The 10,578-nt window shown below is 37.2% G+C and overlaps 1 protein-coding gene across 2 annotated transcripts; it reads left to right on the forward strand.

Moving 5' to 3' along the window:
* On the forward strand, positions 1 to 10,533 carry LZTFL1 (leucine zipper transcription factor like 1). 2 transcript variants are annotated; one of them, XM_055706933.1, is made up of 10 exons: positions 1 to 105; positions 1,672 to 1,796; positions 2,277 to 2,471; positions 2,950 to 3,010; positions 3,884 to 3,952; positions 5,335 to 5,400; positions 5,509 to 5,586; positions 7,986 to 8,159; positions 8,641 to 8,744; positions 9,556 to 10,533. In XM_055706933.1, exons 1-10 carry the CDS (start codon positions 103 to 105, stop codon positions 9,572 to 9,574), a joined length of 894 nt encoding a protein of 297 aa, XP_055562908.1. In that variant the 5' UTR covers positions 1 to 102; the 3' UTR covers positions 9,575 to 10,533. The 2 variants fall into 2 exon arrangements, with proteins under 2 accessions (XP_055562908.1, XP_055562909.1); XM_055706934.1 differs by having other exon boundaries at positions 8,001 to 8,159.
* The last annotated feature ends 45 nt before the right edge of the window (positions 10,534 to 10,578 follow it).

Here is a 10,578-nt window from a genome sequence, read left to right on the forward strand (position 1 = left end):
CGCCAATAGGAGCACAGCAAGGGCACTCGCGAGGCTTCGCTCTCCATAGCAACCGGCTGCGCGCAGCCCCGCGGCGGTCCGGGCGCCGGCGGTCGGGCCGCCATGGTGGGTAGCGCGGCCGCCCGCGGCTCCGGGTGGCATCACGGGGCAGAGCAGTGCCGCGGCTGTGATGGGGGGGCTCCGTGCCGCCGGAGGCCGGGCAGGGGGGCGGCCCGGTGGGGTCCGGCCGCGGGAAGGGGTGGCCCGTCGTCGTGCGGGAGCGGCTGGCGGGGCCGCTGCTGCCGCCTGGCGCCCTGCGCGTCCGCGGCACCCCAGCTCGGCCCTGCGCAGGGCGGCCCCGGTGGCTGACTGGGACATCACGAGTGGCTTTGGCCATTTATTTGTTTATTCAAATTTTGGGGGTTTAGGTTTGGGGGGTTTTTTTCTTGGGTTTTTTTTGGGGGGGGTGGTGGTGTTTGGGGTGTGTGTTTTTTTGTGGTTTTTTAGTTTTAACTTATTTGTTAGTTTAATTTCCTTTCGAGGCTGCTTTCTGGATAGTGAGGTTTCAGCGCTGGTGTTGGTGTACATCTTCCTTTCTCTCCGTGCCGGACAAAAATTTGTCACTTAAAGCTCAGCAACAGCAAAGGGAGCGTTAATCGAGCTTTTCATCTGTTCTCTCATGTGCAAGATGTGGGACTCTGGGGGAGACACCAGACTTGCAGCCACATTGTGAGAGCTTGTGTTTACTGCTGTTGCTGTTTCCTAGACCACCTGTAATTTCCAGGCAGTCAAGATCTGTGCCCCCTTTTTCAGTATCGTTCATCCCGGTATCATAGTATTGCGTTTTTACCGAAGCTACCCTGTGCAGTCAGATTAATAAGGACAGGGTGATCAGATTAACTGTTTGCCTGAGTTGCCACGTTGCTGTCTCCAACACCAGCAAGACTAACCAAGTCCATTGGAGAGAAAGAAATGGGCTTCACCTGTGGTTGCATCAGCTCTCCAGGGACTGTGCTGATAACCTGTTTGTGCCCTGCTCTGCCTCATTGTGACTTGTGCTACCTGCATGAGCAAGGCTTACTCCAGTGTCATTGGCCATGCCAGTAGTCTTTCTTCTGAAAGAGAGGTATACATAGTAGGGCTAGTTAGCCAAATCTAAAAACACTTTCTTCTTATTTTGCCCTGGGAATATTTGTCTCTGGACAAATAGGCTGTTGAGAAACAAATGCAGATGGGAAGTCTCAAGATTTTACATATAAACTAACAGAGGAACATAACATACTTTCCTGTATATTTTTGTTAGTACCTATAAAAGATGCATCATTCAGCTGCATTATATATGTGCACACGTAATACAAAGACAAATTTATCCATGAGTTTCCTCTCCCCTACAGTCCTCCTGCTTTTGATCCTCTGATTTTCTCTGTCTCTGATTTTGTATGACTTTTCTGAGGGTACTGGTCACTTGAGGCCTTACTTCCAAGTACTGGCACTTTTAAAGTGGGGGCACTTATATGAGGTATATGTAGGGATTACACGTAGGAAAATGTGGTGTTTTTTTAACATACTAGTTAATGTGATAAACCCTATGAAGGCAAGCATAGAAACTAGTCAGAAGGGAAGTCTTCACAATGCTTATGCTCCTTTTTACTTGGTATATATTTGTCTTTGTGCTTATATCCTTATCCACAGGCAGAGCTGGGCCTTAATGAGCACCACCAGCATGAAGTCATCAACTACATGCGCTTTGCTCGTTTCAAGCGTGGTCTGTGTCTCAAAACAGTGGACTCTTGTTTCCAGGACCTTAAGGACAGCAGGTAACATAAGGGACAGTTCTACCCAAGAATAGAGCAAAACGTGCTAGCAATACTTGCAGGTTTAAATGATTTATGGGGCAACTTTTTTCCATTTACATTTGTACGTTCTTAGGGAGGAAGAAAGACCCAATAATTTTGTGAATGTTACAAGTCAACTCCTTTTAAAACTGATTTGTTCAAAATAGATATTGATAGCATGACATTGCTTTATGTCTTGCTTCAAAAGACATGTCTAAATTTATGTCTAAATTTGATGCAAGGCTGTAACTGAAGTAATATTTGTGATTGTAATGTTTCCAAGGGAAAATTTAAGCACAGTAACCAATTAGCAGTGCCATGGTCATCTAATAGCTACTGACAGTGGATGTTTTCAGAAGGACATTGCATTGTATAAGAATGATACCTGCTTGAAGAGATCTCATAACAATGCAAAATTGTTGCTGTTATCATACATGATTCATCTTGACCACTTTGTTTTAGACTTGTTGAGGAGACCTTCACAGTTGATGAGGTGATAGACATGCTGGATGGACTGCAGACTGTTGTACACAGTGAAGTGGAGTCAGAGCTCATAAATACAACTTACACCAATGTTTTACTTCTGCGGCAGCTCTTTTCGCAGGCTGAGAAATGGTACCTTAAGTTACAGACAGACGTCTCTGAATTGGAGAATCGGTAACATATATTGGACTATGCCTCTCAATAAGAAAACTTGAGCGTTGACTATTTGCATTCTTTTCCTAGCCATAGAAACCTATTCTTTTACTCTTGTATCAATGATAGTCAGTTTAAAGTCTTTAATCTGTAAAGTAGCAAGGTACACAATAATTTCAAATTTGTCAGGAAGATGTTTTTATTGGTAATGCTTTTACTTGAATTAATCGGTTCAGAGCAGGTGATGGGATTTGATTAAAAAGCCATTGTTGTCTGAATAGATTATATTTTAATCAAGGATACTAAATCTCACAGTTGTAATGCATATACCGTACCATTGCGTGACATGATTTGTTGCATTTATTGTATTTGCTTAGGACTTCATTCTGTACTGAATCTTACATGCAATAAAGAGCATAGCATCAGCCTGGTAAAATGTGTTTCATAGCGTAGCTCTTTTACTAAATAAATACTTCCTTTTTTTTTTTTTTTTTTCAAGAGAATTGTTGGAACAGGTTGCTGAATTTGAGAAGTCAGAATTTACATCTTCAAACAAGAAGGTAGAGTTTTATTTTCATCAAATCCTAATCGATTGTCACGTGGAGTCATTACAGATGTTTAAAATACTTAGTACTGACTGTTTGTGCTTAAGTGAGAAAAAGAAAACACCCACCCTTTTTCAAAACAATCTTTGAAAGTGTCCAAATAGTAGCATTTTGCAGTTTGGCTTCTGGGCTCACACTGAATTGCCTTGGCTGTTCCCACATTGCAGATTCTGCATAGCTGGGGCATGCCTCATAATCCTTATCCCAAAGTCAGCCAGACCAGGGATGTGTTGGAGCATCTGCTCCTGGGTTCCCTTCTCCTGGAAACTGGGGTGAGACTGGGACATGCGTTTGTCCCAACATGGAGTCAAGAGCTGAGAAGATTCCGCAACACTCTATCTTGAATGATTATGACTGCACCTTACTTGGTTTGTAGTGTAAAGGTACATTTAGTTAATATATATTATATTTAAATACTTACGAAAATTATTTAGAGCTGTAAAAATATTTTTGACTTTTACAATCACTCAAATATTTTTTCTGTTTTCCTTACTCCTTTGTCTTTTGGTTGCTGCAGTATCAGTAGTCTTTTGTAAACTCAAGTTTGCAATCCTGTTATGTCTCTATGCGGTATTTTTGTGTAACTTTAGCTGAAAGTGAAGTATATAACTTAGGGGCCAAGTTACCATTAAAAAATGGACTTGAAATAAAAGGTCTTTCATTTGCTTTACAAAGTGAAGTTGAATTGGCTGTCGTTAGTTTATATATACATACATATATATATATACACACACATAGGTAGATAGATAGATATACAGGCTGAAGGAATACTTTTCTTCCTCCTGCAAATCTGTATGATCTTTTTATTACCCTTTGTTATTTCTTTAGCCCAGTGCAGATCTCATTAAACCAAAACTGGCTCCATTAAATGAGGGTGGGTCAGAGCTGCTAAACAAGGTAAGAACTTGTCTGTTCACGCAGTTGTGGTCAATGACCATTCTTCATGTTCAACTGAACAGGATAGCTGTACAGTAATGTTTGTATAATGTCCCTGTCTCTGTATAGATGTCAAGGTAATGTAGTGGAGAATGTAAGGTAAAATGCTAATAAATTAATAAATATTGGACAGCATTTTAAAGTTATTGTGCAGTTATGGTCTCTAATACGTATGACAATATTGACCTTCCTTTTGCAAAGATGTTTTGGCCTTTGCAATTATTTATTTTTCAGTTTGATGAGGTAAATTAATAGAAACCAGTATTCAGTTTGTTCTGTGCAGCTGGCTGGCTTTCCAACAAGGAAGTGAACTAAAATATGTAGCTGGCTGAAATTATTAGGTTATTGAACATGTTCTGTATCACTCACAGTTTTTTAAGTTGGTTAAATTCCTCCTAAAGAAACTGTCACTTAAAGAATTTGGAATTTACTAGTTTTGAAAATGTCTGATTTCCCACTTGCTAAAGATTTTCAGAATTACAAAACACATTCTAGTATTTAATGGTATCAGTAGTTTTTATTAGGTATTGAACTCTTTAGTTCAACTGAAGCTTTTTTAAATGACACACTTATTAGAATACACTTTTAAGTTATGGGCAGTCAAGATATTTAGCGAGGAGTTGTGTTTTCTGTCTTCTAGCCGGCATTACCAAAATGATCTGTCAAGTAGTGTCCGAATCAAATTGGTTTTACCCATTAAGATAATTAAAGCATTCAAGAATTCAGACTTGTAGATCAGTGTAGTTCTCTTTCAAAAAAAAATTCAAAATCTGTTTCGTAACAGTTTTTGTTGAATATGTGCATCCGATGTCTTTTTTTTTTTTTTTTTTTCAAAAACAGTTCAAAGTTTATATGATGAATTTACTCTTGACTGATAAAACATGGTTATTTCCTGTGATACAGAACATGACAAGCGGTAACCTGGATTTGTCTCCTTTTAAACTGGAACTATGAACAAGTTCTTACTTGCCTGTTGATTGAAAATACAAATGAAGAGCAACAATGAGATCTGCGTCTTTGAATATGCCATTTTCTTTATTGTGAATCTTGATATTAACAAGACGCTGAGCTCACTAATCTCAATTCAGTAAAGCATGTGCCAAATTTAAATGAAGAGTCCTATATATTAGAGGAGAATTGGAGACTTAAATGTCTTGCTGACTGAGGCAGAAAACACAGTAAATAAATGGATAACTGATTTCTTATGAAGGCCATTTTTGTAAGCATTTAGGAGCTTGTTTGCTTTCCTAAGATATGAATTGAATTTTCTTACCTGAAATATTTGGAAAATTCAAAATATCACAGGAGTGTTCACAAACTTTTTCTCATTCATTAACCCAAAGACTGTTGCTTGCCTCCAAGAAGAAAATGAAAAATTGAAGACCAGACTCAAGACCATAGAAACACAGGTAAATTCCCTGTAAGCTTAGATACTTAATCCTGTTTACATAGAATCCCATTCTTAGATTTTCAATTAACGTATGTTTCTGAGGTTTTATATTTTCAATGTATCACAGGCTACAGCTGCACTAGATGAGAAGTCCAAGCTAGAGAAGTCACTGAAGGATTTACAGATGATCCAAGGAGATCAAAAGGTAAATATATCAAAATTTCCCCCCACCCCTCCAGTTTAACGCAACTGTTGCCTGTATGTCTAAAAAGTTGGTCTGTGTGGTATGTTTCTCTTCCGGCAAATATAAAAGTTCAAGTTAGTATTGTCATGTTCCTGCTGATGTTGTCTGGTCCTGCTGATCTGTCAGTCAGCAGATAACCCAGAACATTAGCTGATGTTGTGACATGTATTTTGTGTCACATAGGACATGCTAAATTATTATCAGAAAGCAGTATTCCAGGTCCTATCTGGAAGTAGTATTCCAGAGTGCTATTTGTATTAACAGATACAATTGTTAGAATTGTATCTAGAATGATATCTAACCTGGTTTCCATAGCAACAATAAACCACTAATTCTTTCAAGCATTTGTCATGTTTGGTACTGACATGGACAAGCCAGACTTGCTGCTTCTCACTTCAGATTTTAAAAGCCTAAATACTGACATGTAAGTGTCCTATATTCTTAAAGATCAATTAAGTTTTGCTACAAATGTCAATGATCATGGGTCAGATGGCAAATGTTTGATTTTATGTAGTTCTGTCCATATCAACGTACTGTCCAAAATGGTTCGTCGTTTATTTTTACTACTTGAGGTTCTTAATCTTGAAACATTGTGATTTGCTGCTGCAGAAATCAAGCTGTAAAAACCTAGAAGGCATGCAGGTTGACAGACATAAATCTGTTCAGGTCACCTTAGTAGTTTAAGTTTATACCTTTATTTCGTCAATAATTAGTTTTCTAAGGATTGTTCATGTGTGATTGTTTCTTAAACTTAAAACATTTTAGTTCAAACTTTTAACAAAATTAGAGCACTTTAATCCCATTACTTTGAGAAAGTGACTTTTGTAAAATTCCTGCAGTGTTTACAGATTTGGAAGTGAATTTCAATATCATAAAAATTTCCACTTTAATTTTCACATTTTAATCCTGATTTCTTTTTATTTTGCTTTCTAACTGGTTTATGGTATGTACCTGGCTTTCTTAATGTGTTAAGGTTTTATCTAGTAACTTTCAAAATCTGTATTCAATAATATTATTGAATAGGGAACTTAATTTATCAGTCATGGCAAATATTTTTATCTGTTTTGTTAAGCCTTAAAATATTAAAGGGGTTTATTAAATCCTGGATAATAGTATTTGTAGTTTTAGAAGATTGAAACTAAGTCTCATCCTACTTTTCTGGTTAAACATGAATTGGCTTCCATGTCAGAGCTGCTGAGTATCTTCAGCTTTCATGTCCTAATTTCCTCTCTATAATCTATCACTTGCTTTTACAGCTTTTACATTTTCTCAGCAGAATTCTACCTTTTCTTTTTTCTTAATAGTTAATATGATTCTACACACCAAGTGTGAACAACAGTTTGGGAGTAACTGCTCTGTTGTATCGGTTTAACTTGAGGATTTAGAATTTTTACATAGTTGACTTATGTCACAGTTTAGAAAAATGATCACTGTCTATTCTGATCTGAAACACTATACAGTGTAGTGCTTCTCAGCATTGCAGCCTTGGACTCTGTATCAAAATGCAAAATAGCTTTTCTTCTGTACAGGTACTATTATCAAGTGGTTTCCTATGCTCAAATCTTACCTTCCGCACAGAAAAATGAGCAGAGCTTCCTTAGTTTTAGATTTTTGTTTTTTAAAGCGCTGCTGGTTCAGCGTCATTCTGAGTCACTATACTTTTGACAGTTTGAAGTTGAGCTTTTAAACCTGAGAGGGTGTGTGTTTGTTTTTTAAATGGAAATCCATTAAACAGTGACATGAATATAATGTTTTGTGACCCAGAACTGATGTCCAGAAGAATTTGGGTTGTTTCTTCTCACAATGAAACAGGAAAGTTGCTTTACTAGCAACTTTTTGGCTCTTTTTGTAATGCATCTGGTAACAGAGCAATATTGGTACATGATCGATAATATGAGCCTTAACACTTTCATCCTGTTCTACTTGTACTACACCAACAGCTTCTGAAATGTCTGTGATATTTTACCTGCTTTAAAAATAGATTATAGCATAGACATTCAGATCTTAGACTGTAACTTACTTCTGTACGCTAAATAACTTCTTGTGATATGCTTCATCCTGTGGCTTCACCTAATTCCTAAGGCAGTAAAGTACAAGAACTTGAAATCTCAACTTGGCAGAGAGGTCATTCCAGCCATCTTTAAAATGCATTAATTAACTTTTTTTCTCAAAGTTAGTGCTTTAAGTTTCATTTTTTCTTTTTCCCAGTTAGAGCACTTCTAATTTAGGCTTTACAGGAAAAATGTGAACATAATTATTAAAAATTAAGATGTATTCACTTTATGTGGAATTCTGCATTTGACATTTTAAATATTTCTTCTCTTGCATTTGACATATTTTAAAAACTTCTTCTATTGAAGGCTAATGCAAACCAGGATATCGCTGAACTGGAGAATAAAGTGGCAGCTTTGAAATGCCAGTTTGAGAAGACTTTGAATGACTCTACTGCAAACCAAAAATTCTTGGAAGAGAACTTGGTGACAACAAAACATGACTTACTTAAGGTTCAGGATCAATTGTCCACAGCTGAAAAGGTTAGCGTTTTATTATAATGTAAACATGAGATCCTTACGTTTTAAATTATTAGTAATTTTAGAAACATATGCTACAGGATGCAGGGTTTACTGGGTCACACTTGTGCCTGCATATTTTTGTTATTTCCATGGGAAAACATGTTATATGTAAAATAACAAAAACACAACTAAGTGTGTGGTTATAGCTAGATGAATACTTAAAAATTGCCTATTTGTCGGCATAGAACTTTTTGAATAAAATGTGTATTCCCAGTCTTCAGAAGACTTTTAGCCTGATTTCATTAGAAAATAAAGTTTGTGTTTCTCAGTCTCTCCCAGTAATCTCATTTGAATCTACTAGCTGACTTCATCTAAATTTGAATAAATTAAAGAAACTACTATTCTGAAACTTGAGGAGGAAAAGCAAGTTATCTTTTTCAAAAAGCATGTTAGCCTTGTTTTCGTAATATGTAAATAATATGTTGATGGTGTTATTATGTAGGAACTGGAGAAGAAATTCCAGCAAACAGCTGCCTATCGCAACATGAAAGAGATTCTCACTAAGAAGAATGAGCAGATAAAGGATCTACGTAGAAAGCTTTCCAAGTAAGTGATGCTGTTCTGCCTGTCCAAAGAGGATCCTTGTTCTGGATCCATGTTCTGCGCCCGTTTTCTTTTTGGAAATGTGAAGCTGTCTCTAGAGCAGGCTGTAAGTTTTCCCTGAAAAAGAATTTCAGGTAGGCTGTTCCCTGCTTTTTGGCAAGCCAGTCCTTTTAATGGGTGCTAGGTGAATAGGACTGGTGTGTGCAACAGCAGCTACCTTGTAGCAAAGTCATGAGAGAATTTAGTATGAAGAGGATACAAAGTATTCATGGGTGTGGTAGATAAGGCCCTAAGTGCTACACACAGAGGTAAAGATGGGAGATGTACCAGATGCTGCGGCATTATCTTATTTCTTCCACACGTGTTAATGGACATGGAAGTCCACGGTATGTAAGCAGGATTAGGCCTGTATTGAGTAAAGGAGGATGCGCCGTGGCCATTGTATTGCATAGAACACTATCATTCTGCAAATGTCAAGTGAACTTTGGCAACATGGGTGCCTTAGACCTGTGCAGTAGGACAACAGAGGTAGAACTTGAAAACTTCTGTCTAAATTTCTCTCTGTGTTTTGGGATTTGTGGTTAAGTTTCTGGTCGTTCCTTCATTCTACTGTTTGCTAAACCAGCCAATTTTAAAAGGAGAAGATATTCTCAAAATTATGTATGTTTCTCTGTGCCCCAAGTCGTACAGTGAACCTTAACAGGAATGTGTCATTAGTGGGAGTAATTTGTTACTTGGGTTTCATATTTTCTTTAGAGCCAAAATGTCTCTTGGGTATTTTCTGTTCTAATGATTTTATTTGTTTAATCCTCAGATATGAGCCAGAGGACTAAAATACTGAAACCATCTGATCTATTAGAAGCTGCCATGGAAAGAAAATGTAGACTGGTATTATTTTTCAGTAATTTTTGGTTTGAATGGTATATTTTTTCCTTCTAGTGCTTAAAGTAACTTTTTATTAAGACTAATAACATGCTGAAACTCCTACCTTACTTTCTTGTAAACCTACAATTTATAGGTATTAGTTTCTGTAACCATGGTTTTAATTTTTAACCATCAACGTTCCTTGAGAAATAGCAAACAGGAGCTTATTGAAGAACTGACATAATTCCCTACAAAGAAAGGAGTTTATTTTTATTAAGAAAAGAGGAAAAAAAGAAAAAAAAGAAGCATTAGGGTTTTTTGATGTCTTTGAGGTGGACCATTGTTACTTTTGTATAGGTAGTGTAGCCATGAAGTGGCATTGTATGTGAAAATGCCGTCAGTGGAAGTAAAAAGTAGGAGGAAAAAAAATGTAACCCACTGATTCTGTAATGTTGTTTCATGCCAGACATGTCATACCTCAGCAAATAGGATCAGTAATATTTTCTAGAGAGTGTTCATTAGATTGTGAGGTAAATACTTCATAGCAGAAGCGCTGGACCCTTTCAAATAAGGCCACTAATTGAAGTTACGCTTTTTCACTTGAATTTATTTGAAACAAAGTTGAATAGCAAAAGACAGATTCTGATTTTGCCAGTATTCTTAACATTAAGATGATCATCTGAAAACACATAGGGAAGTTGCTAAGGGAGCAACTTTCTTGGGAAATCAGTGGGTTTAGATGGTTATCATCTCCTTTCTTAATGTAACCTGACCAGAAAACAGCTTACTTCTCTCAAGTCTTTTACTCATAATCCTCTGCCTTGCATTTATCTGGCAGCCTCTTAATAGTGCATTCTACTTGTCAATCTGTCTCTGTTCATATGTATGTTGTATTTTACTCCAAATAAAACCATTACATTTTCAAACATTTAATCTTTAAGGAGCTGGATTTTTTTTTTATAGGAATGTTTTG

The sequence above is a fragment of the Falco cherrug genome, chromosome 4 (assembly GCF_023634085.1).
Source record: "Falco cherrug isolate bFalChe1 chromosome 4, bFalChe1.pri, whole genome shotgun sequence".
Lineage (NCBI taxonomy): Eukaryota > Metazoa > Chordata > Aves > Falconiformes > Falconidae > Falco > Falco cherrug.

Bases quoted from the DNA above. Each gene is read 5' to 3' on its own strand.
- LZTFL1 (XM_055706933.1), top strand. The intron at 1,797-2,276 runs GTAACATAAGGG...ACTTTGTTTTAG, and splicing joins CAGGACCTTAAGGACAGCAG to ACTTGTTGAGGAGACCTTCA. The intron at 5,401-5,508 runs GTAAATTCCCTG...AATGTATCACAG, and splicing joins TCAAGACCATAGAAACACAG to GCTACAGCTGCACTAGATGA.